Genomic DNA, 27387 nt, shown 5'->3' with positions numbered 1-27387 from the left:
TTGTTGTCGGCAGCACTCCGCACGCTGGGCTGCGGCCGCCCGGGTCTCTTGGGTGAACCCCATGAGGTTTTCACCGGTGGGGTCCCATGCGAACTGCGCCTCCTCCAACGGGAGTGGGGTGATCTTGGCGGGCGCCGGAGCAGGGATCAGGGGCTCACACAGGGGCCGTTCCTTCCGGAGTCGGGGACTGAGGTACTCCGATGGCCATTCAAAGGGCTGCCCATCCGGGCAAGTATGCTGTGCGAACAGGTCTTCACCTAAGGGCAGCACTGTGGAGGTCGAGGGCGCGGTGGTGGTAGCGGCGCCCGGATTCACCAGGCCTTGCGACCAGGCCGGTGGCACTCTGAAGGAGAAGGGCACTGTGGATACGGCGGCGCCTGGGGGTACTCGGCCTTGCGACCAGGCCGGTGGCGTTTCCTGCTTGGCCACGCTCTGGATTAAGGCGCGTGACGTCACAAGGGGCGTGGCCGCGGCTCCTGCCGCTTGAGGCCTAGTTTGGAGCGGTGGCGGTGCAGCAACGGGCACGGTAAGGGGGATTTTGGGCTCTGCGACGGGGAGCTGGGGCAGGCTCACGGCTACTAGGCCTGGGGTGGTGACGTCCCCTTTACCTGCTTCCATCTCTTCAGCTCCTTCCACGGCGTCGTCTCCGGCCTTCGTCCCTCCTGCACCATCCTCAGAGGCAGACAGACTCCTCGTCCCGGGTGGCGTCCTTTGCTGGCGGGCTCCAGCCTGCAGGGCTATTTCTCTGCTCCACTCGGCCAGCACTTCTTGCTGCACTCGGGCCATCTTCCGAGCCAAGCCCTCCAGCGCGGTCTGTGCATGCTCCCGATCTTTGGGGAGCTGTGCCAGGATCTCCACCAGGCCTTCTGGGGTGGCGGCCTGCAACAGGCTCCTGACCAGAGGGTCGGTGCTGCCTGACTCTCCCTCCATCTCCGGGTGCGATCTTTCCAGACTCCTCCAGGCTGCACCCATCCTCTCTCTTTTGTTCTTGATCCGCCCATACTGAGGGTGGTCCCGGGGCCACTTGGTGATTGTCAGTTCCAGGGGCAGACCCCTCGCTCTGATGGACATTTCTATCATTGCAGTCTCTGCTGGTGGGGGCGGTCTCCGCTTTTGGCGCTCTTCTGGGACCAGGCCCACGATGGGAGGTGGTCTCTTGCCACCCTCTGGCACGCCCATAATGGCGTCCGCTCTGCCAGGGCGGGAAATCGTCTCAGATGGCGGGAATCGTCTCCTAATGGAGGGAAACTCCGTGGATGGCGGGAAAAGGCTGCAGATGGCGGGCAAGCGGCGGGAAACGACCCGAGATGGCGTCCGATGGCGGGGACCCTCTGGAATTGGCGGGAGACTTCTTCTTACGGTACATATAAGCTTTTCTTCAGGCACGCAGTACCCGGTGGTTGCGGGCACGAAATCCTGCCGACTACGCCAAAGTTGACGCGCCCCTGGGCCTTCATTGCGCGGCATCGCGCGCACGGGGGAGGGCTTACCCGGAGCCGGATCCGATGGGAGTAGTAGTCTCGTGGCGGTGACCCGGTCCGTGCCCAGGGAGTCAAACTGAGCGGCACTGTTTTGCAGTAGATGTTAGAAATGTTCGACTACGCCACCCGTTGAATGCGGTCATGAGACCGCCGCTGCAGGGCAGACCGCTGAGGCCGGTGATATGGTTGTGCAGCGTAGATGGTATAACCCCCAACGGGAGGGGTATGGCCCCAGGGCAGCAGATGTGGATGATAGTGGTAGTGATGGTGAAGCAAGGAAGCTCAGAGACGTGTGGTGTAGTTTCAAGGCTTTTACTCACAGGTGTTGCTCCGGTCACTTCGGCCAAGAGTGACCACCCAAGCCGTGCTGCGTCCACCAGGTGCGGGACTCGGCCAACCCCCGGGCAGTTCCAGAGCGTGGTCCTGAGCTCCCCTCTCTTCCTTCCTACTGGCCGTCCTCACCAGGGACCCACCTATGTCCGGCTCCCTCGGGCCTTTTGGTGGCGAAACCTGTCCCGGCTTCCCTGACCCTATTCGTGGTCTGCCTTCCTGGTGGATATGGCGAGGGGTCGCGCCAAAACTTGTCCACGACCTCCGGTTCCTGGCTAAGGATGATTAGCCTCTACCAGCTTGGGATCCGGTACCCTTTTCTGCCAACCCTTCACCCTTCTGGTTTACTTCTGGGATCTCAGGGTTCCCTCTTGTCTTGTGTCTCTAGGCCTCTCTTCCTCCTTCTCTCCACTACAGGCCTGGCCCTGGAGCTGGGCCCAGCCGGAGCCACAGCTCCCTGTCAGCCCTCTCTGGCTGAACTCTCTCTCAGAACTCACCCTGTCTCTAGATGGTGCCCACCATATATACTCCCTATATGTGTGAGCCCAGGTGACTAGCACCCAATGGGCTCCTACCTCTATGCCCAGAGTCCCTCCCCTATCTGCCCCTACACTACTGGGATGTTCCTCCCCCCCTCCCACTCCAGCCAGGGACAGACGCTGTCGTACCTGCACATCTAACTGGTGGGAGTACCGTAGTTCTGTCCCCCGGAAATGGGATGAGTGTAGTGCATGCAGCAATCTGAGCTCAGTCCCACACTCCATCCTTACCCGGGAGTGGAATACCACACCTCTGGTTCGAGGTGCAATACCCCTGTAGCAGCCGAGTCCTCGGGGTGCTACATATGTATGCTGCTATTTGTAAAAGAAAGAGAAAGAGATGATCCAGCTCCCAGACGCCAAATGCTAGTAAAAACATGTACAGTGAGTACGGAAAGTATTCAGACCCCTTTAAATTTTTCACTCTTTGTTTCATTGCAGCCATTTGGTAAATTCTAAAAAGTTCTTTTTTTTCTCATTAAAGTCCACTCTGCACCCCATCTTGACTGAAAAAAAAACAGAAATGTAGAAATTTTTGCAAATTTATTAAAAAAGAAAAGCTGAAATATCACATGGTCATAAGTGTTCAGACCCTTTGCTGAGACACTGATATTTAAGTCACATGCTGTCCATTTCCTTGTGATCCTCCTTGAGATGGTTGTATTCTTTCATTGGAGTCCAGCTGTGTTTAATTAAACTGATAGGACTTGATTTGGAAAGGCACACACCTGTCTGTAATGCACACGCCCGGACTGACTGGCGTGTGCGTGTATATGTAGTGATTCCACTGGACCGTACTGGAGAGTGAATGCCTGGAGGGGCGTAACTAAGTATCCACCCGATCCGACCAAGGTCGCACGACGGTGCACCGAGGAGGAACCGAGCAGAGGGACCAGGGGCTACTCCAGGTCAGACCCCGGACACGGCTGTTGACCCACGCCGGGGAATACAGGAACAGGCAGGTTAGGCTGGCACACAGACGGGTGGCTGCTGGCAAGCACGACTGGTATGCAAACAGGGAGGTACTGACAGGTACGGCCGGTATGCAGGCAGGTGGATGCTGGTAAGCACGACTGGTATGCAGGCAGGGAGGTACTGGCAGGTACGACAGGTTGGAGCACAGAGTGGATAGGTCCCAGTACAGACTGGGACTCAGGAACAGACAAACACAGCAGAGTGAGGCCGCCCGGAGCGGTGAGCGAGAGTAGAGCAGGGCGAGGCTGCCTGGAGCGGTGAGCAAGAGTGGAGCAGGACGAGACTGCCGGAGCAGTGAGCAAGAGTCAGAGCAGAGCGAGACTGCCGGAGCAGTGAGCAAAGGGTCAGAGCAGAGCGAGACTGCCGGAGCAGTGAGCAAAGAGTCAGAGCAGAGCGAGACTGCCGGAGCAGTGAGCAAAGGGTCAGAGCAGAGCGAGACTGCCGGAGCAGTGAGCAAAGGGTCAGAGCAGAGCGAGACTGCCGGAGCATTGAGCAACGGGTCAGAGCAGAACGAGACTGCCGGAGCAGTGAGCAAAGGGTCAGAGCAGAGCGAGACTGCTGGAGCAGTGAGCAAAGGGTCAGAGCAGAGCGAGACTGCCGGAGCAGTGAGCAAAGCGTCAGAGCAGAGCGAGACTGCCGGAGCAGCGAGCAAAGGGTCAGAGCAGAGCGAGACTGCTGGAGCAGTGAGCAAAGGGTCAGAGCAGAGCGAGACTGCCAGAGCAGTGAGCAAAGTGTCAGAACAGAGCGAGACTGCCGGAGCAGTGAGCAAGGCAGAGCAGGAAAGAACCACCGGAGCAGTGAGCAAGGCAGAGCAGGCAAGAACCGCCGGAGCGGTGAACAAGGCAGAGCAGGCAGAAACCGCCGGAGCGGCGAGCAAGGCAGGGCAGAGGGGACAGGGCTCTGTTCACACGGAACAGACAGGAAGGGAAAGGCAGAACCAGATACCCAAAGGGTACTTGCAGTGAAGTAGCGAGTGGACCACAAACTCACAAACGGAAGTACAGTGACAACTAGCAGGAGTTAGGTACGAGTTCAGACTCTGCAGAAAAAGGGAAGATATGGGCGTAGAGAGAGACGGGAAACAGGCTGGAAGATAGTTAGGGCAGGAACAGACACAGGGAAAAGACACAGACAACAGATCTAGGTATGCGGCCCCTAGAGGGCAGAAGGAGCAGGCTAAGAGCGTGTTCACACGGGCCTGGAAATACAGCCTCCAGGAAAGGCAGAAAGACAGCTGGCTAGAGTACACAGACAGGACACAGTTCAGACATGGGAACTGATACCGCAAGGCAGGAAACATAGACAGGACCTGGCACATCAGTGACTAGAAGCCAACTGACAGAACAAGATGCTCAGGCATGGATTCCAAGGAGGAGCTGGTTTAAATACCAGGTGACAGACAGCAATAGGCTGAGGACGCATTAGGGGTGTGTCTGCAGCAGCTACAAGAAACAGGAAGTTCAGCGGGCGTCGCCCTAAGCAGCCAGAGCAGAGCAAAGCAGACAGTATGGAAAGAAGCCAAAGTGGCAGTCTGGACTGGAAATCAAGTGCGCGCTCTTGCACAGTGGGAGATGGACCACTATGCAAGGATGCCGCCAGGTATGTTACACTGTCTATATAAGACCTCACAGCTCACAGTGCATGTCAGACCAAATGAGAATCATGAGCTCAAAGGAACTGCCCAATAAGCTCAGAGACAGAATTGTGGCAAGGCACATATCTGGGCAAGGTTACAAAAAAATTTCTGAATTACTCAAGGTTCCTAAAAGCACAGTGGCCTCCATAATCCTTAAATGTAAGAAGTTTGGGACCACCAGAAGTCTTCCTAGACCAGGCCGTCCAGTCAAACTGTGCAATCGTGGGGGAAGAGCCTTGGTGAGAGAGGTAAAGAAGAACCCCAAGATCACTGTGGCTGGGCTCCAGGGATGTAGTAGGGAGATGGGAGAAAGTTTCACAAAGTCAACTATCACTGCAGCCCCCCACCAGTTGGGCCTTTATGGCAGAGTGGTCCAATGGAAGCCTCTCCTCAGTGCAAGACATATGAAAGTCTGCATAGAGTTTGCTCAAAAACACATGAAGGACTCCCAGACTATGAGAAATAAGATCCTCTGGTTTGATGAGACGAAGATAGAACTTTTTGGTGATAATTCTAAGCGGTATGTGTGGAGAAAACCAGGCACTGCTCATCACCTGCCCAATATAATCCCAACAGTGAAACATGGTGGTGGCAGCATCATGCTATGGGGGTGTTTTTCAGCTGCATGGGACAGGACGACTGGTTCCTATTGAAGGAAACATGAATGTGGCCAAGTACAGAGATATCCTGGATGAAAACCTCTTCCAGAGTGCTCTGGACCTCTGACTTGGCCGAAAGTTCACCTTCCAACACAACAATGACCCTAAGCACACAGCTAAAATAACAAAGGAGTGGCTTCAGAACAACCCTGTGACCATTCTTGACTGGCCCAGCCAGAGCCCTGACCTAAACACAATTGAGAATCTCTGGAGAGACCTGAAAATTGCTGTCCACCAACGTTCACCATCCAACCTGATGGAAATGGAGAGGATCTACAAGGAAGAATGGCAGAGGATCCCCAAATCCAGGTGTGAAAAACTTGTTGCATCATTGACAAGAAGACTCATGGCTGCACTAGCTCAAAAGGGTGCTTCTACTCAATACTGAGCAAAGGGTCTGAATACTTATGACCATGTGATACTTCAGTTTTTCTTTTTTAATAAATTTGCAAAAATTTCTACATTTCTGTTTTTTTTCAGTCAAGATGGGGTGCAGAGTGTACTTTAACGAGAAAAAAAAATTTACTTTTTAGAATTTACAAAATGGCTGCAATGAAACAAAGAGTGAAACATTTAAAGTAGTGTGAATACTTTCAGTACCCATTGTAGTTTCTTTATTCAAAATGGATTAAAAACAGTTATCCTCTGTAACAAATCAGATTTCAACTTAACAGGGTTCTCCCCCTAACTTAAAATTTATAGTGCATAGGTCACAGGTTGAGAGTAAAAAAATTACTCCTCTCTTGGACCAGCACTGCTTCTTCGCATTGGTAACTGTGTCCCTTGCCAGTCTCCTGGCATAAAAAATGTGACATGATAGTTACAGCCATCAGGAGACATTGTTTATTCTAAGAGACCAGTGGGGGACACAGTAGTCAGTGCGGAGGAGAGTACAGGTTTTTCTTTTAAAATTTCCCACCATTCCTGTCACATTCTGCACTCCTGCTTGAATTTTTTTTTTACAGTTGCCGCCGGGAGATGCAACTGGGAGGTCTGGTGACTTTGGCATCTTTGAAGGGTTGAAGAGACGTGAAGGGTTGCACCCAACAGGGCAGGTTATCACTTATCCTGTGCAGCACAACAGGGGGTTGCGGACCAGGGAGAAGGGAGCAAAGACCGAACCCGGGACAGGTGTGTAACATGGCCATAGGATAGGAGATAACTTCCTGTCTGGTAGGGTCAGACCACCAGTGCCTCCAGCAGCTTACAAAACAAATCTATATATATAATCGTCTAATTCTGTCTGTTTGTCTGTAATGGAAATCCCGCGTCGCTGATTGGTCGCACCAGCCGCCCGCGACCATTGAAACCATTTGAAAACAGTTAACGGAGTATTGCACGATACATTTAAAGCTGCAGCTTTGGCTTTAGGACTTCTATTGGATGATACTGTGTGGAGACTTACTTTAGAAGACGCAGTTACCCTACATATGCCTAAGCAACTTCGTGAATTGTTTGCCTACATCTGCGTATTTGGACCGCCTACAAATCCGGCTCAACTTTGGACAAATTTCAAAGAACATATAATTGAGGATTACTGCTAATGTCTTCACAACAGAAGTGGAAATTGTCAAAATTGCGAATCTTATGCCATGCAAGATGTCCAAAATGTCTTATTAATGCATGGAAAAACGTTTTCAGACTTTAATTTGCAACAGCCTGCAATTCAAGTTCCACAAGTTCCAGAGTATGACGAAGCTTACGAATTATTGTTGGCAACAGAGAAGAGAAACTCCTTAAATGAACAACAACGGATTGCATATGACACTATTGTGAGCGCTATAGAAAACCAAGCAGATGCAAGACCAAAATGTTTCTTTATTGACGGTCCAGGAGGGAGCGGTAAAACATACCTCTATGAAGTTTTAATGCATCACGTTAGAGGGTTGGGAAAAGTCGTATTGCCATCGGCTACAACAGGTATTGCAGTAAACCTTTTACAAGGAGGTCTCACTATCCATTCAGTCTTTGGGATACCAGTTCCAGTCAACGAAATCTCCATTTCCAGAATAAAACAAGACATATTTGCAGGAAGACAGTTAAACAACGCAAATCTTTTGATACTTGACGAGTGCACCATGGCGCCCAAATACGCTTTGAGCTTAATTGACAGACTTCTGCGTGAAGTAATGACTACAAATGTTGCTGAAAAAAATGAAATTCCGTTTGAAGGTAAAGTGTTTGTCTTTGGCGGAGATTTTAGGCAATGCCTTCCAGTCATACCAAATGGAACAAGAACAGATGTTATCGAGTCCAGCTTAAAAATGGCTGACCTTTGGAAGCAGTTTAATAAACTCCAACTAATTAGCAACATGCAATCTTCTGACCCAGAGTACAACAAGTGTCTTGTTAAACTTGGTAACGGTGAACTTAGCAACAAAAAAAACCTTGGAGAAGACATTATTGAAATACCAGAAGACATGTTGTGCACTGACTGCGTCGTAAGTGATGTTTTTGGGCAATGTGTTAAAATTGATGTGAACGACCAAAGCAGTGTTGAAAGGGCCTCTTCCCATGCAATTCTCTGTCCCAAGAACGATGACGTGGCTCTGCTAAATTCCCGTGTGATGGATAGAATGCCTGGAGAGTATAAGTTGTACAAAAGTGATGATTCAGTGGATGTAGACAATGAAGATGAACGAGAGCATTATCCAGTTGAATTTTTAAATAGTCTTACGCCATCAGGAATGCCATCCCACAGACTACAACTCAAAGTTGGAACAATCGTAATGATGCTGCGGAATCTAAATACAAAAAATGGTCTATGTAATGGAACTCGCCATATTGTTACTGGACTCCATTTCCACATAATTCAAGCAACAGTGATCACTGGATCACCAAAAGGAGATGAAGTGTTCATTCCACACGTTGATTTATATCCTTCGGACACCGTTCTTCCATTTAGGCTTCGGCATCGACAGTTTCCAGTAAAACCAGCTTTTGCCATGACATTTAACAAGTCACAAGGTCAAACTGTACACCGTGTTGGCATATATCTACCGGAGCCCGTTTTTGGTCATGGACAACTCTACGTTGCATTTTCAAGAGTTAAAATGAGATCCAACGTCAAGGTGCAAGTTCTTCATACCCCTTTACAAGGAAAGTTGCTTATAGATAGACAAAACGTATTTACAAGAAATGTGGTGAACAAAAATATTTTGGGTTGATATTGTTAACAAATATATTATAGTGTCGATATACTTCTTTCGTCCGATGATTTATTTAAATACAGTTAGATATTCATGTAATGGTTTATATATTTTGATGATCTGTTTAACAATTTCGTTCAGTTGTATTAAGTTCTATGAGCAATAAAATTTAATGATAATGTATATATTTTACCTGGAAAATCCTGTGTATTTGTTACTGTAAAAGTCAGAAGGCCGGTAAAACCTAGGATTTACAGATCAATCTGGACATTTACCGAGGCCGTCGGTAAAAGCTCAAAATAAAAAGTAAAATTGGACTTTTACCGGTGAAGTCTTGGTAAATCTTAACATTTCTCAACAGCGTTGGTAAAAGTCAGATGTATTCCATATAAACGACCGATTTTGGACTTTTACCTGGGCGAATTGGTAAATCTTTACATTTACTAGCATGTGTTGGTAAAAGTAACTACCAGCATTTTATTACACCCTTCTCAGCTACATTTACCAAGAAGCCGTGGTAAATGTGCACATTTACCAACTGCGCTTACACTCTTCTCAGCTACATTTTAATGTGCACATTTACCAACTGCGCTTACACCCTTCTCAGCTACATTTACCAAGAAGCCGTGGTAAATGTGCACATTTACCAACTGCGCTTGGTTAAAGTCAGATGTTCCATCTTCACACCTGATATTTCTGACTTTTACCACGCTCGACGGTAAATGTTAACATTTACCAAGACTTCACCGGTAAAAGTCCAATGTTACTTTTCATTTTGAGCTTTTACCGACGGCCTCGGTAAATGTCCAGATTGACCGGTAAATCCTAGGTTTTACCGGCCTTCTGACTTTTACAGTAACATATACATTGCATTATTCTTAAATCTTCATAAATAAACTACATACATATTCTAGAATACCCAATGCGTTAGATTCGGGCCACTATCTAGTACTCCTATAACCATGTACAAAAAATAGAATAAAAATGTCTATAATCAAAAATAAAAACAGATTAAGGCTATGTGCACACAGAGTTCATCAAGGAGTTGTTGGAGCTGAAACTAAGCAGAAACTCACCAAATCATCCCCCAAATGTCCTCTCAGTTTCTGCTCCAAAAACTCAGCAAAAAAACTCTGTGTGCCTATTTTTTAGTATCCGGTTTCAAATAATAAAAAATTACAAGCCAAACATTCCCTTAAAAGAGAATCTGTTGCCAGATTTTTGTTATGTAATCCGAGAGCCGAATGATGTCGTGGCTGAGACCCTGATTCCAGCGATGTGTCACTTACTGGATTGCTTGGTGCAGTTTTGATAGAATCTCTGTTTTGTCTGTTGTAGATGTAGCAGTGATCATAATTCTCTGCTGTGTATAACCCCGCCCACACCACTGATTGGTAGCTTTCTGTGTAAGCTGCCAATCAGTGATGGGGAGGGGTTACACAGATTAGCTGGACTGCCTGGCTTGTGAGACCTAGTCCTGAAGTGATAATCTCCTGCTGATAAAACACTGATTGTATTGAAACTACAGCACACAGCCTAATAAATGACACATCACTGAAATCAGGGTCTCTGCCCCTGCATTATGCTGCTCTGAGATTAAAAAGTAAACACCTGCTGACATATCCCCTTTAAGTATCCTGCTACTATATGTTTATAGTTTATTTGCACCTAAAGTTTAATAATAATAATTATGCTGGGGCTATATAAATAAAAATTATTATTATTATTATTATTAAGTTTGAGATTTTTAAGTTTGAAATTGCACATCAGGCACAAAGTTTTCAGGATCTTAAAGTAATTGCGTTAATAGTAAGTTTGAGATTGTTCTACTTCTCGAAGACTTGGTTTCATTTTTTTTTTTCGAACAAGTTTTAAAGCAAATGAATGCTGTTGGCAAAGAAACCACTTAATATTTCTATAATTTGAAATGTTATAATGCTATTTCCCTGCAATGACAAGTAAATTCCAGCTGAGTAGAAGCGCTTAGGAGAACACGGCACTTAATGGAATCTTACCTCATCGGAGTAGAGCAGAAGTCTCAGACTGTTGTCTTTCTCAATCATGTAATGGAAATAAAAGCGACAGATCTTGCCTTTGCTCCTGTGAATCAGTGAGCTTTTTAAATAAGCCCTTTTCTGCAAATTGCTGGGGTTCCCATCAACAAAAACAAAATGTCCTGCGGTGATAAGCAAAGTAGTTAGATGTCAGGAATTGAAAAACATGAAGCCCTGGATGGCCTGCTGCTATAGACCGCAGGCAAATGTTGTTTCATCTCTTTTCATTCAGATTCCTTTGTACATGTCTAATACAGTTATTCCAAGACCTAAAAATGTAGAGTAATATGAGCTCCCAATGGAGACCCCTAAATATCAGCTGAACCGGGGGCTGAATTATTTCCATTACTGACAGCTGTAGATCCTAGAAGTTGGGCAGATCCACCACCACCCTTCTGCTGTTTGCAAAAGTGACACCCAATGTTGGAATGGGTGCAAACCATGCCTGGCTTAGTTCTGCCCCAGAAGAAACAAAGTTGCCAGATAGTTTTTCTTGGAAGAGAATAAAATTTAGGCCATGGCCCCACTATCAGTATTTGGTCAGTATTTTTTCTCAGGAGTGGGAGCCAAAACCAGGAGTGGGTGATAAATGCAGAATTGGTGACTTGTTTCTATTATACCTTTTCTCTGATTGTTCCTCACCTGGTTTTGGCTCTCACTCTTGAGAAAAAATACTGACCGAATACTGACCAAATACTGATAGTGGGGCCGTGGCCTTATGTGGCGCCCTGCTGCGCATTGGTGCCACAGATCCCAGAGGGGTGCATGGATGGATTCCTCCACAAGAGGCCCTCATAGCATTCACATACCTCCACCTTCCACCTCAGACCACCAGAGGGAGCCCATTAGGGATATAAATAGGGAAGGTGGAGCTAGGCAGTCAGTCAGTCTGCTGCAGCCAGAGAGGTTGTCAGGTCAGTACAGACTCAGGGAGCTCAGGTTAGTGAGCCCAAGGCGTGCCGACACCATAAGAGCGGTGAAGAGTAGCAAGGCCTACTGCCAGTGTGAAGCCTAGTGAGAGCCCCGAGCGTGGCCGAAGGCGAGTGGAGTAAGCGAGCTACATAGGGGGCAGAGGAGCTTAGCCAGCTCACCCCAAGACCATATACCGGACACCGGGTCCGTGTCCGCAAGGATCTCTAGGACCAGCAGAAACAACCGGAACCCCTGGTGAACTACATGTCCCAGGAACACCAGAAGCTGACCGTTTTCCCAGGGTCAGGAATCACAGAGGCCCAAGAGACCAGGGAGTGTGATCTCCAACAGAAGGCCCTACCACCAGGTCAGCAGGTGCCAGACAGAGACCAAGTTAGGCCTAGCTCCAGGCAGGTCATAAACTTACCAGGAAAAGGCAAGAAACAGGAGGCCCCACACCCACTCACTGGGGAGAGTCCTGAAATGCACCCTACAGTGCCCTGGATCGTGCCTGAAAACACCACCAGTAAAGGTACTGAAGTGAACTGTTGCGAGTGTGCCTGTTCTTCTCCTGACCCGGCTGAGTCCCCTCTGTCCTGCATTCCCTACACCTACGCTGCCCTGAGGCCCAGCTCGACCTGTGGGGAGCTACACCATCTTAGCTGCCAGAACACCGGCCTCAGAGGACTGCTGCAGCGCTGGTGGTCCTCACCAGACACCACAGGTGGCGTCACGAACATTTCCCTATCCCATATAAACTTCCCCCCTTCTTTTAAGAGTGACCCCAGGGTACGGGCCCGGGAGCCGACCACCGCGACATCCCCCAAAGTCAGGCAACAACAAGGCCCGGGCGCCGAGTCGTCCTCATCTCCTGGGCGAGTCACTTACTCCCTCTTCAGTCAGTATTATTTTGCGCTACAGCAGCAGGAGCTAGTTACTGGCTTCATTTAAGAAGAAGCTCACTTGGGATGGACAGAATAATGATGGAGTTTGCAGAAAGAGAAGATGTGTCCTAAGCTCTCTTCAGCTGTTTCTTTGCACGTCTGAGTAATGTGTGTAATGTGTATGCCTATATCGGAAATATGTACCAATAAGTATGTTATGTGTATAATACAGTATGTATGAATATGTGTGCAATGTGTATGTGTATAAAAATCAGCTGCACTCTTGACTACTATGCAATAAGTGAAAAGTTTATTCCAATCCATATATATTTGACGCGCCCCCAGGGCCGTGGGGTACTCGGTGCCGGGCCTATAGATGCTGGGGGGAGAGATATGTCACAGTGGCGGCGGCCCGGTCCGTGGCCCAGGGCGGTCAACAAAAAGGGGGGAGGAAAATATATTTATATGGGATTTGTAGTTCTTAGGAAGTGTTCGTGACTCCACCTGTGGTTTCTGGTAATAGGTACCAGCGCTGGTTCAGACCTCTGGGGCGGTTGATAGGGCAGCTGGGTTGGAACGGCTCCCCACAGGTGGAGCGGACCCCAGGGCAGTGTAGTATAGATGATGGTGATGCTGGTGCTTCTGGTGCAGGAGAGATGGCACAGCGGAAATAACTGACGGAGGCAGTGGAGTGCAGTCGTCCGAGTTTACTCACAGTTCTGTTCAAGTTCCTCAGGTACACTCTACGGGTGTCAGCCTCCCGCGTCGCACTGCGTCTACCAGATAAGGGGTCCAGCATTTTCTCAAGTATATCAGGAGCACTTGACGGAACCCCGCTTTCTTTATGTTGAATCCTTACTAGACCGACTTCTCACGCCGGGTCTTCTCCCTCCTGCCCTGTGCTTCCCCACACACAGTCCCGATCGGGTGCTCTAAAGTCCCTCTGGGCAACCTGGAGTTCCCGGACCTACTTGATGCCCTTCACGGTGACTAGGGTGAGACTGTGGCAACTGCACCATGAAAGTGCAGAAGCCTCCGGTTTTCCAGCCGAGACCTTGACTAACACGGCTGGTCCAGGGACCGGTTCCCTTCTTGCGGCCTGATCCTTCTGACACTTGTCAGATTCGGGCGTACGGGTGCCGTCCCGCACTCACCGTACCCCCTAGGATCCCTTCTGTAATGGCGCCATTCTCCTCTGCTCCCCTCCTGGGCCTCTATTACTAGGCCCCTTTCTGGAGCAGAGCTCCTGAAGAGACTCTGCTCCCCTCCTCTGCTTTCACTGAATCCACTCTCACTCTCTGTCCTGCCACCCTAAGATGGCTTCCCTTTATATACCTCCTATTATGGTGCTCCCCTACTCTACATCCTCCACTCTCACCCACTACTGGTTCCCCCTCTCTTTGGTTCCCCCCACTCCAGCCAGGGACAGGGCTCAGCAGTAACACAGTGCATCTTGCCCTTCCAGCCGGCCTGGAGTAGTGTAGTGTTGAATGTGGGTGTTGGGGTTCCGGGCAGCACTCCCTCCTTACCTGAGAGGAGACACCACACCTCTGGGTGAGGTGCAGTACCTCTGTGGCGACTGAACCCTCAGGGGCGCCACATATTCACCACACCGCAGATTTACAAACATGAGCGATGGAACATAAAGCGATATGTCATGACTTTTTGACCCATTTCAGGGTCTTTTTCAAACATCGCAAGGAAGTTCTTTAGAGGAGGTGCTGCTTTGGGAGAATGACATACAGTTCCCTGTTATGGTACAGCCTTTCTGGGCGGTGGCGTGGGGATCCGGTGCGGGATGCGCTGTCTATGCAGAGCTTCCTTGCAGTGTTTGAAAAAGACCCTGAAGTGGGTCGAAACGTCACAACATTTCGCTTCATGTTCCATCGCTCATGTTTGTAAATCAGCGGTGTGGTGTATATTTATGGATTGGAATAAACTTTTCACTTATTGCATCGTAGTCAAGAGTGCGGCTGATTTTTATTTATTTAGTTTCTTGGCATAATCCAGTTCAGCCTGCACCACCTCTCATAGCTGAGTGCGCATCTTCTCTACCAGTATCTAATGTGTATGTGTGTCTACATTATGCAATACTGTGAAAAAAGGCTTAGGCATAAGAGTCCAGGGGGCGGTCCTATCCAATGATTGGCAGTCTTTCACTAGTAAGACCGCCCATTGGACTCATTCATATAAACACAAGGGATTTTAATGGATAAAATACAAGTTATACTGACTCTTTTCAACAACTTTATATATCATTCTGCTCAGCTCCTCCTGTTCTATACCCTGTAGATCGGACTGCTTGTACAATGTGACAGGTTCCCTTTAAGTTCTGGATCTTGTACTAACTGAATATCAGTCAGTATATAAAGTAAATGCACCAAAATGGTATTATCCTTATAACCATTGATTTACAAAGAAAAAAAAATGTTTTATGAGATCGACTCATTTTATATCTAAACAGAATTGGAGTATTTGTGTCTCTCTTCAGTTCTCATTCCCGAAGCTGTAACTCTCTCTTTATCTGGAGGTGCAGGTTTTATCGCTGGTCTTTATTCAGTCTTGCCTGGCAATCATGGCTGTTTTCATAGGGATTCTTTTTTTTAATTTTACTTTTAAAGAATAAAAATCATCCTGACAGTTCCTATTCACTCAGCTCCTCGGTGTGCTATCTCCGGCCGCAGACCGCTGGCTGCTCCTGTGTTCCAATCTGTCAGCCGCCCAGTCTTTTCCCATCCGCAGCGCATGACATAACGGGACTCAATCATGACCTGTGACCTTCTCTAACAAGACCCACTGAAAGATAATTTGACACTTTATGCTTTTGTGCTGAAATTTCCCATTACAGCTCCAACATCTGTCTCTTCCAAGATGTTCAGAGCCTCAGTCAGTATTGGCTTCTAATATAGGGAACAGAAAATAGGAGCATGACTTATGCAGATGTCAGTTCCTCCAGCTCTCCAGGAAATCCAGCGCCATGGCGGAGCTCACACTGATTCGCGAATTAACCGGATATTTAACCATTTTTTATGGTTAGACGGTCTGTCTGCTGGGATGTCAAATTAGCAACGCTCCTACTGTAACTATGAGGTATAGAGCCTATCTGGGGATCGGATTTATGATTTAATGCATGGGATAGTTAAACATTCAAATAAGAACTAATCCATATAATATATACGGTCCCTTATGTGTGATATTGAAGCAGTCAACAAGACTAATTTACAGACATAAGATTAGCAAATTGAAAATCACTCCCTAAAGATTTGCTAACCCTCCAGACTCTTTTCGCCATAGCTGCCACCTACTCCATGAATTGTATCATAGACCTATAATCTATGTACAAGTAGCTAGGAGACATAGATGTGCATATAGTAAGCTATAGTAGTTGAATTATGGTGCCCATACAGTGGGGAAAATAATTATTTGATACTCTGCCGATTGTGCAAGTTTTCCCACCTACAAAGAATGGAGAGGTCTGTCATTTTTATCATAGGTGCACTTCACCTGTGAGAGACAGGATCTAAAAATAAAATCCAGAAAATTACATTGTATGAATTTTACATAATTAGCATTTTATAACATGAAATAAGTATCTGATACAATAGAACAACAGAACTTAATATTTGGTACAGAAACCTTTGTTTGCAATTACAGAGGTCAGACGTTTCCTGTAGTTCTTGACCAGGTTTGCACTCACTGCAGTAGGGATTTTGGCCCCTTCCTCCATACAGATTTTCTCCAGATCTTTCAGGTTTCGGGTCTGTCACTGGGCAACATTGAGTTTCAGCTCCCTCCAAAGATTTTCTATTGGGTTCAGGTCTGGAGACTGGCTAGGCCACTCCAGGACCTTGAAATGCTTCTGAAGGAGCCACTCCTTAATTGCACTGGCTGTGTGTTTCGGGTCATTGTCATGGTGGAAGACCCAGCCATGGAAGGAAGTTGTTGGCCAAAATCTCACGATACATGACCCCATCCAACCTCCTTTCAATACGGTGCAGTCATCCTGTCCCCTTAGCAGATAAGCACCCCCCAAAGTATTATGTTTCCCCCACAATGCTTCACAGTTGGGACGGTGTTCTTGGGATTGTACTCATCCTTCTTCTTCCTCCAAACACGTCAAGTGGAGTTGATACCAAAAAGTTCTATTTTGATCTCATCTGACCACATGACCTTCTCCCATGCCTCCTCTGGATCATCCAGATTGTCATTGGCGAACTTCAAACGGGCCTGGACATGTGGTGTCGTGAGCAGGGAGACCTTGCGTGCCCTGCAGGATTTTAATCCATGATGGCGTAATGTGTTAGTAACGGTAATGTTTGAGACTGTGGTCCATGCTCTCTTCAGGTCATTGACCAGGTCCTCCTGTGTAGTTCTGAGCTGATTCCTGACCTTTCTCAGAATAATTCCTACCCCACAAGGTGAGATCTTGCATGAAGCCCCAGACCGAGGAAGATTGACAGTCATCTTGTGTTTCTTCCATTTTCTAATAAGTGTGCCAACAGTTCTTGCCTTCTCACCAAGCTGCTTGCCTATTGTCCTGTAGCCCATCCCAGCCTTGTGCAGGTCTACAATTTTGTCCCTGGTGTCTTTAGACAGCTCTTTGGTCTTGACCATGGTGGAGAGGTTAGATTGTGATTTATTGAATCTATGGACAGGTGTCTTTTATACTGTTCTAACAGGTGCAATTAATACAGATAAAGAGTGCAGAGTAGGAGGGCTTCTTAAAGAAAAACTAACAGGTTATGTGAGAGCCAGAATTCTTGCTGGTTGGTAGGTGATCAAATACTTATTTCATGCAATAAAATGCAATTTAAATATTTAAAAATCATATAATGTGATTTTCTGCTTTTATTTTTACATTCTGTCTCTCACAGGTGAAGTGTACCTACGATAAAAATTACAGACCTCTCCATTCTTTGTAGTTGGGAAAACTTGCAAAATCGGCAGTGTATCAAATACTTATTTCCCCCACTGTATATGTTTAAAGAGGTTGTCCAGGACTTAAATATTGATGGACTATCCTTAGGATAGGTCTTCAATGTCTGATTAGTGGGGGTGCAACAAATGGCATTCCCGCCAATCTGACATGAAATGAACATGTGACTCGCCCCCTGGGCCGTGGTGCACCCGGAACCGGGCTTTAGTGCGATGATGGGGGTAGTAGTGGCAACCCGATCCCGTGGCTCAGGGTGGTCAGATCAAATGCTGTGGCAGTCTATTTGTGGAGTTATGAATGTCCGACTACGCCACCCATGGATTGCGGTCAGGGATGACCGCCGCTGCAAGGCAGACCGCTGAGGCTGATGTTGGTGTGCAGGACAGGGGTCGGATAACTCCCTATAGGAAGAGTGTAGCCTCAGGGCAGCGTATGTGGATGCTGGGGGTGATAGTGCAGGCCGCAGTAATAAGAGTTCAGAGTCCGCTTCAAACAGTCCAGGGTCTTTATTGCAGATATTATTACTGATCCAACAGGAGTACCGGTTAGGAGTGGGCCTGGGTATCTGAGAGCATTCGGGCGAGCCCCACTGGTCAGGGTGAGTGTGAAGACCTACCGTTCTCTCTCTGCCCTTGCTGACTATCCCCTTTTTCGTGGTGTAATAGCCCACGTCCCTGAGCTGGCCGTGTACTTCGCCTGTATGGCTTGCGACTCGGGCCTTAGGTACCTTTTGCTTCTCCGTGCTGTACTGGTCCCTCTGTGTGGCGGAGCTTCCAGGCTTCTTAGGCCAAGGGACCTGAAATCCCTCGCGGGTTGGTTCTCTGCTGCTGGGCTTGCAACCCTGACAGCATCGGACCCCAATGTCCGGTAGTGTAATTCTCTCAGCCAGGACCGGCTCTCGTCGCCTCTGTCCCTGGCTCGCAGTCTCTCCTCTGCCTCACGGACTCCTCGGCTACAGCTGAACTGTCCCTCCTTCTCCGGGACTAGTCTCAGTCCTGAGCTAGGTCGTCCAGTTCTCTCTAAACCTGCCCTCAGTTCCAGCTTTTATAGGGGCAGCCAGCTCCCCCTACTGTCCTGAGGCAGGAGGTGCTGTATGCTATTTGTCCCTGACCAGGGAACCTCCCTCCTGCTCTCAGACACAGCCTTTAATATTTGTGGCATCCAAGCCTGGGGTGACACATTCCCCCCTAGTAAAATTTAGTACTCCGGGACTAAACAGGAAACACAAATACAGGGTATAAACAATAACATAACATATATACAAGTACATTTTGTCCTTAAGGTCACGGCGCTTCCGTGACCGGGTGTCCATATCACCCAACAAGGTGAAGTTTTCCACAGTGTGGGGACCTGTCCCTATAAACCCCAAGTTCCTGGCCTTGGGCGTCGCGGCAAGGCGGAGCTACCTACTTTGGACCACAAGGAGGCCACGCCGGACAGGTTTTTCTTCTGTGGCCATCTTCACAAGAGGGCACCAAGTGCAACTATCTACAAGACAGTTCCAGCCATTCAGTGTCCATGACCTGTCAGTCCATTGAACTAGGAAAACTGGAAAAACATTATTAATAACCAGGGTACAAACATAAAACATTAAATATTTACACTGTGCATTTAGATCTTCCAGCGAGCTGGTATTTGACCCTTAGTGCTCCGGGTTGACCTCCGTAACCCACTGTCTGGTGGTGGTCTAACCTGGCTTTCCCCACTAGTATTAAGGGTACAGCTACTAGCTGGGTTTACTGGCAGGGCAGGCAGCTGTCTGCGGGTTCCTTGGTTTACCGCAGGCTTGGCAGGCTCACTGTCAGCAGAGGGTTGACTCTCCTGGGCTGCTGGCATGGGTTCTTCTGCCTCCGGGGCTGCTTGTTCCTCTTGTTCTTCTGTAGGCTCCTGCTGGATAGGCTGAAGGAAGTGTAGGACGGGTACCACTATCGCGTCATTTATCCGAGTCCAGGTCCGGGGAAACTCTCCGAGAACTGTGCTGATCATTTCTTCCTTGTCCTCTGCGGGTTCAAGGTCATCTTGATCTTCACTTGGACTCTGTAGTTGCTCGGGGCACCGTTTTAGGTGGTCTCTGGAGACGGTGCTAGTGGTTTCTCCTCCATCCTTGGTAATTACACATACCTTCGGGTTGTCGTGGTTGGACGGCAGTACTGTGTACGGGTCGCTCTCCCACTGGTCATCTAGCTTGTGAAGCCTTCTCTTCCGCTTCAGGACCTGCTCACCAGGTTCCAGGGGACCAGCAGGGGCGTGTTGGTTGAAGAGCCTCTCCTGATTTTCTCTCGCTTGAGCCAGACTCCTCTCCACACTCTCCTGTACCTTCTTGTACTGTAGCCACTGTTCCGTATACCAGTCCGTTTCTGGGGAGGTGTCCTCGGGAGTCAGGACTCCCATCTCCAGGTCCATAGGCAGTTTACCTGGTCTTGCTCGCATCAGGTAAGCCGAAGTGCAGTTGGTAGCATTCACCGGGATATGGTTGTACAGGTCTATCAGGTCTGGCAGCTTCTCCGGCCACAGGCTGCGTTCTTCCAGGGGCAACGTCTTAAGGAGATCAATGACGATATTATTCATTTTCTCACACAGCCCGTTGGTTTGCGGGTGGTAAGGCGTTATCCAAATCTTCCTACAGCTGTAGAGGTTGCAGAACTCCTGGAATACTTCCGCCTCAAACGCTGGACCTTGATCTGTCAAGACTTGTTCCGGATACCCGTGTGGATGGCAGAAGTGTTGTTGGAAGGCTCTGGCCGCCGTTTGGGCCGTCAAGTCTTTAACCGGGACCACCACCAAGAACCGGGAGTAATGGTCCACAATCGTGAGGGCATAGATGATGTCGGACCGGCTTGGAGCCAACTTCACATGGTCCAGAGCTACCAGCTCAAGAGGCTGCCTGGTGACGATGGGCCTCAAGGGTGTCTTTTGGCTGGTACGGTCGTTCCTTCTGAGGTGACATGGGCCGCAGTCCCTGCACCACTTCTCTATGGCCCCTCTCATACCAATCCAGTAGAACCGCTCTCTCAGTAGGAACTCCAGTTTCTTCCACCCGAAGTGTCCCGCTCTGTCATGGTAGGCCTCCAGGACCATTGCTGCATCCCGTCTCGGGACCACTACCTGCAAGGTCAGCTCGTGCATTCGGTGGTTGACAAGCCTTCTGCAGAGCTTACTCTCGTAGAGGAATAGCCTGCTTTTCTCCTTCCATAACTGCTTGGCTTCCTCTAGAGAGTCCGGGCCAGGGCTAGCGCCTGCCTGGGTTAACAGGTCTTTCACCAGGTGAACTGCAGGGTCACTATCTTGCGTTTCAGCCCAGCCGTGGTGGGGTAAGGGGTTGAACATGACGGTGGTTAGGTCTTTGTCTCTTACTCGGTGAGAATACTGAGTGGCCCCATACCGGTGGAACGCAGGGAGCTCTACTTCCTCCAACTCTTCCGAGTCTTCTTCTCCTTCGGGTAGGTGGGGCATTCTTGATAGGGCGTCTGCGTTGGCGTTGGTTCTGCCTGCCTGGTATTTGATTGTGAAGTCATAATTTGATAGCCAGGCCATCCACCGCTGTTCTATGGCACCTAGTCTTGCATTGTCCAGGTGTGTCAACGGGTTGTTGTCCGTGTACACGGTGAACTTTGCGGAGGCCAGGTAATGTTTAAACCGTTCTGTGATGGCCCACACCACTGCCAAGAATTCTAGCTTGAAGGAGCTGTAATTCTCCGGGTTTCTTTCAGTGGGCCTCAGCTTCCGGCTGGCGTACGCGATCACCCTTTCTCTGCCCTGTTGGTTTTGGGACAGTACGGCTCCTAACCCCACATTACTGGCGTCTGTGTGGAGGATAAAAGGCTGACCATAATCGGGGTAGGCCAGGATCTCATCCCCCGTGAGGGCCATCTCCAGCTGACGGAAGGACTCCTCTTCCGGCTTGTCCCACTTGAAGGGTGGCTTTTGACTTCTGGATTTAGGCTGACCTATCAGGAGGTCCTGCATTGGAGCTGCCATCTTTGTGAACCCGGGGATGAACCTTCTGTAGTAGCCTAGCAACCCGAGGAATTGCCTCACTTCTTTGATGTTAGAGGGGCTTGGCCAGCTCTTGATGGCTGTAACTTTGTCGGGGTCGGGGGCTACTCCCTCAGCACTCACCACGTGCCCTGGGTACTGTACCTTCAGTTTTAACAGGTGACACTTTGAGGGCTTCACTTTCAGGCCATAGCCTGCCAGGGCTTCAAACACCTCAGCCAGGTGCTTTAGATGGTCCTCGTAAGTCTTCGAATAGACAATCACGTCGTCCAGGTAAAGTAGGACTGTCTCGAAGTTTCGGTGCCCTAGACAGCATTCCATCAGCCTCTGGAAGGTCCCGGGTGCATTGCAGAGCCCGAATGGCATACAGTTGAATTCACTCAATCCCATCGGGGTGGTGAAGGCGGTCTTCACCTTGTCAGCCTCTGCCACAGGAACCTGCCAGTACCCGCCAGTAAGATCCAAAGTAGAGAAGAAGTTAGCTGATTTTAGTGCGGCTAAAGACTCCTCTATCCTAGGTAGCGGGTACGCGTCTTTATGGGTGATACGATTGATTTGTCTATAGTCCACGCACATTCTCATGGTACCGTCTTTCTTTTTTACCAGAACCAAGGGGGCTGCCCAGGGGCTACAGCTGTCTCTAATGACCCCGGCTTCTTTCATTTCTCTCAGCATGCCCTTTGCGTTCTGATAATGTGCAGGGTGTACAGGTCTGTGTCTCTCTTTTATTGGTGGGTGGCTCCCCTTGGGGATGTGGTGTTCTACCCCTTTCACCCTGCCGAAGTCTAGCGGGTGCTTACTAAAGATTCTCTCGTACTCCTGAACCACCCGGTAGACTCCTTGTTTTTGGTGCGAGGGAGTGGAGTCAGCTCCCACGTGGAGTTTCTGTCACCAGTCCTCCTTGTGTTTCTGGGAGCCATTATCCTCCACCGGTGGAGATGGAGGCCAGGGTTCCACGACCCTGAGAGCATTGTGTTTGACAGCAAACAATTTGGCTAATGTAGCGTACCGGGGAAAGTGTACTTCCCTTTCCCCAATGTTTAAGATCCGGACGGGCACCGTTCTATGGCGGACATCAACCACCCCCCGGGCTGTCAAAATGGTGGGCCAGCTGTCTGAGTACACGGGTTCTACCATGGCTTGGTAGTCTTACCCTCTTAACCCGATTGCAGTCCGACACCAGATCATCATTTCACTTTTGGGAGGCATGGCAATTGGGAATGGGTCGCTCATCCTCACGCTACCAATCTCACCACCAGACAGTTCTACCTGTTGCCGTCTCATCAGGGCTCTTATCTCCTTCTGGAGGACCCTCTGTTGGCTGGAGCTCGCATTCATCGCCACCTGCTGCAAAATTACAATCACTTCTGAAAGACAATTTTCAATCACGTTAGTACCCAAGGTTATTTTAGGGTGACTTTCTCGACGGTCAATGTCCACAATGATCACTCCTTGTGCCGGCAGTTCAACTTTACCAATCTTGATGGTCATCTCTCTGAACCCCACCTGCGGCACGGGTTGGCCATTTCTGGCGATGATGCTTAAGTCATCGTCTGGATAGCGGGTTATGTCAGCGTCACTCCAGTACCGCTTGAAAAGTACGTAGGGGATGGTAGTCACTTGAGACTCTGTGTCCAGCAATGCACTCATGGGGATACCGTCCAGCACTACGTATTTATCACGCCAATTAGACGGGCCTGATGACCTTATGCCTGGGGGTTGGCCCTCTGCCCCAGGTCGGACCCATTTAAAGTACAGTACCTGGCTATGTGTCCTGGCTGGCTGCAACGGCGGCAAATAGGCTGTCCATCCTCAGTGTAACGGTCGGCGGGCCTCCCTCTGAACGACGGGATCCTCCTATGTTGACGCAAGGGGACATCCTCCGGACTGGAAGCCAGCTTGATTGGTCTTGACGGTTCCATCTGCAACGACTGTACGGTCCTGGTCAATGCAGCCACACTCTTTGTTAATTCTTGGACCTGATGGTGCAGGTTTGCAGACTGGGATGGATTCAGGGCCTGTGCATCAGCCCCCACAAGGTCTGTGGGGTAGGGATCCGCCCCTGGTGGTAAGTGATGGCAGGGCGCCGGGAAGCTACAGCGCCACCTGGTGCGGGTTCACAGAGCACCCGGATGGCCCTATCCTTGAACTGCGCAAAAGTCAAATCGGGGTTCTGTAGGGCCATGAGGCAAAGCTGGGTTCTGTGGGCGCTGGACAGCAGACCTTCTATGAACTGGTCAGTCAACAGTTTATCGGTGTCCTGCACGCTGCCAGGGTCAGCTTGTTTGATTGCTCACAGAGCTTCTTGCAGGTTCAAGGCATAGTCTCTGATACTATCTTGGGCTCGCTGCCTACAGCCATAGAACCGCATTTTGATCTCTGCTGAGGTACGGGTGTCAAAGGTACCCCGCAGCCGGGTTAGAATGTCCTTTACAGTCCTTTTCTCCTCATCTGACCATGATTTCACTTCCCGCTGGGCTGCACCGGTTAGCTGCCCGGTCAGAATGCTCACTTTCTGTTCTTCTGTCAGAGGATAAACTTTAAATAAACTGTGCAGTCTTTCCTTAAAGTCAGTTAATGTATGGGATTCCCCTGAGTATTGGGGCAGCCAGGCCGCTCCGGGGATGTAGGGCATGGAGAACGGCATCACCGCTGCTGCAGCCACACTGGTAGTAGAGGGGGCCTCCGCTTCCGACATCTTCCTCCCCCACTAGTTAACCGTGGCCTACCTTCCGTTGATCCTCTTCCGTAGGCCGCGGCTCCGCTGGTGCTGCTCCAGGCGAGGAGCTGTGTTTGAGAGCAGGAGGGAGGTTCCCTGGTCAGGGACAATTAGCATATAGCACCTCCTGTCCCAGGCCAGTAGGGGGAGCTGGCTACGCCTATACAAGCTGAAACTGAGGGCAGGGTTAGAGAGAACTGGACGACCTAGCTCAGGACTGAGACTAGTCCCAGAGAAGGAGGGACAGTTCAGCAGCAGCTGAGGAGTCCATGAGGCAGAGGAGAGACTGCGAGCCAGGGACAGAGGCGACAAGAGCCGGTCCTGGCTGTGAGAATTACACTACCGGACATTGGGGTCCGAGGCTGTCAGGGTTGCAAGCCCAGCAGCAGAGAACCAACCCGCGAGGGATTTCAGGTCCCTTGGCCAAAGAAGCCTGGAGGCTCCGCCACACAGAGGGACCAGTACAGCAAGGAGAAGCAAAAGGTACCCAAGGCCCGAGTCGCAAGCCATACAGGCAAAGTACACGGCCCAGAGGGCGAGTCAGCTTTGGCGTAGTCGGCAGGATTGTGACCAACCCGCCACAAACGGGTATTGCGTGCCTGAAAAAGACTTTATACTTACCTGAGTGAAGTTTCCCGCCATTCGGGGCCATTTCCCGCCAATCAGAGCCGTTTCCCACCATCGGGCGCCATCTTCGGGACGCCGCGTGGGAAGAAGAGGGGCGTGGACGTCAAAAACGTGCGAGACCTGAAGCCCCGCCCTAAGCTGAGATGCTGCGCAAGGTCCTGGAAGGAGATCCAGAGGACGCCGACGTCACCACCGAGCGACGCAAGGTCCTCGCCCAGGGCATCGCGAACGGAGCCGCGGCCTACAGAGGAGGATCGCCGGAAGGTAGACCACGGTTATCTAGGGGGGAGGAAGATGTCGGACGCAGAGGGACCCTCTACCACCAGCGTAGCCGCTGCAGCTGTGATGCCGTTTTCCATGCCCTATATCCCCGGAGCGGCTTGGCTGCCACAGTATGCCGGTGAGTCGCATACCTTGGGCGACTTCAAAGAAAGGCTGTATAGCCTGTTCAAAGCTTACCCCCTGACAGAAGAAAAGAAAGTAAGCATACTGATAGGGCAGTTAACTGGTGCGGCCCAGCGGGAGGTAAAGTCTTGGACAGCTGAGGAGAAAAGGACTGTAAAGGGGGTTCTGATCCGTCTACGGGACACCTTTGACACCCGTACCTCAGCAGAAATCAAAATGCGGTTCTATGGCTGTAAGCAGCGAGCCCAAGATAGTATCAGAGACTATGCCTTGAACCTGCAAGAAGCTCTGGGAGCAAGCAAACTGTTATGTTCTGCTACAAGAGCTAAGGAAAGAGAGGAGATCTGTCCCTACGATAGAACTCAGCTGAATCCCTACGATGTAACAGGGAACCTGATCCTGCGATCAGACCTGCTAAAGTCCTAAGCTAGTCTGTACGGAGACCTATAGATGTGGGGAAGGAATCCCTACAAGTACTAAGGACTGGGAGGAAAATGGGACACCTCCTAACAGAAATAGTAGCAGACAGACGAACAAACAAAATATATAGAACATAGAGGTCCGTAGACCAAGCAAACTAACAGAGTTAGATACAGAGCACAGGCTAGCTAGAAAGTAGTTATACAATGAAGTCCAGCAAAGCCAGAAGGGCGGAGCAGGATTAAATAGGCCAACAAGGTCATGTGACCAGCAAAGTAAAAAACCTAAGAGCAAGGTTCTAACAGTACCCCCCCTTCTAAGAGGATCCTCCGGATCCCCTAGGACCAGGCTTATCAGGAAATCTCCTGTGAAACGCTCTGATAAGTCTGGACGCGGAAACATCATCTGACCTCACCCAAGAGTTATCCTCGGGTCCGAAACCTTTCCAGGCCACAAGATACTGCAAACTACCTCTATACCGTCTAGAGTTAAGGATATGAGAAATTTCATATTCCCCGTCCTCCACCACCGGAGGAACAGAGGCAGAGGCGTCACCATCCGACACAACAGCTTTTTTTAACAGAGAGACATGAAATACCGGATTAATTCTCCAGGAGGTAGGAACCTCCAACCTAACAGCAGATTGGTTGACAACCTGAAGCACCTTAAAGGGCCCTACAAACTTGGGACCCAATTTCTTAGAAGGAATCCTCAACCGCAGATTCCTAGAGGACAACCAAACCATGTCACCAACAGCGAACAAAACCTCCCGTCGTTTCCTATCAAAGTAGTCTTTAGATTTTCTGTTGGCCTCCTGAAGATTACCACGCACATCCGTCCAAACTCTCTCCAAATCACCGGAAAAATTCTCCTCCTCAGGCACGGCAGATCCCAACTTGGAGAACGACCCAAACGACGGATGTCTCCCAGAACAACAAAAAAAAGGCGAACAACCAGCAGAAGAAGATGTATGATTGTTCAGAGCAAATTCAGCAAGTGGCAGAAACTCAGACCACCCCTCTTGATTGTCTGCCACAAAACAACGCAAGAACTGCTCAACATCCTGGTTTTTCCTTTCTGTCTGGCCATTAGATTCAGGATGATATCCGGACGAGAACGACAAATGAACTCCCAACCTGTCACAAAAGGCACGCCAAAAACGAGCCACGAACTGAGGACCCCTATCAGAAACAATGTCAGTAGGAACGCCATGAAGTCTGACAATTTCCTTGACAAAGGCCTTAGCGAGAGTTTTAGCGCAGGGCAGTTTGACAAAGGGAACCAAGTGACACATCTTGCTAAAACGGTCCACGACCACCCAGATAACAGTAAAACCCTCAGAGGGGGGAAGGTCAGTTATAAAGTCCATAGCCAAATGTGTCCAAGGAGCACTGGGAACCTCCAAAGGACAAAGCAACCCCGCAGCAGGAGTATGTGAGGACTTAGATCTAGCACATATAGTACATTGACGCACCCACTTAATGACCTCCTTCTGCCATCCAGGCCACCAAAAACTGCGACCCACCAGTCTCTTGGTCTCAGAGATTCCGGGATGACCTGCCAACCGAGACTCGTGACACTCAACAAACAAATCTCTCCTAAAGGTCCCAGGCACAAACAACCTCCCATGAGGAGTGTTAGATGGGGCATTCTCCTGTGCTTTAA

The 27387-nt window shown here is 49.5% G+C and overlaps 1 protein-coding gene across 1 annotated transcript in view; it reads right to left on the bottom strand.

The window, feature by feature from the left end:
- The window catches only part of MALRD1 (MAM and LDL receptor class A domain containing 1), a 900174-nt gene that overhangs the window by 677664 nt on the left and 195123 nt on the right, over positions 1 to 27387 (bottom strand). The window contains exon 7 of the mRNA XM_073677476.1: positions 10785 to 10945. Within this exon, the coding sequence (XP_073533577.1) occupies positions 10785 to 10945 (161 nt within the window). The remainder of the gene's footprint in view (positions 1 to 10784; positions 10946 to 27387) is intronic.

Source organism: Phyllobates terribilis, unplaced genomic scaffold (assembly GCF_046119375.1).
Source record: "Phyllobates terribilis strain yellow unplaced genomic scaffold, ASM4611937v1 Scaffold_4__5_contigs__length_816908805, whole genome shotgun sequence".
Lineage (NCBI taxonomy): Eukaryota > Metazoa > Chordata > Amphibia > Anura > Dendrobatidae > Phyllobates > Phyllobates terribilis.
Note: the sequence above shows the minus strand (reverse complement) of the source record. Positions and strands in the feature narration are given on the sequence as shown.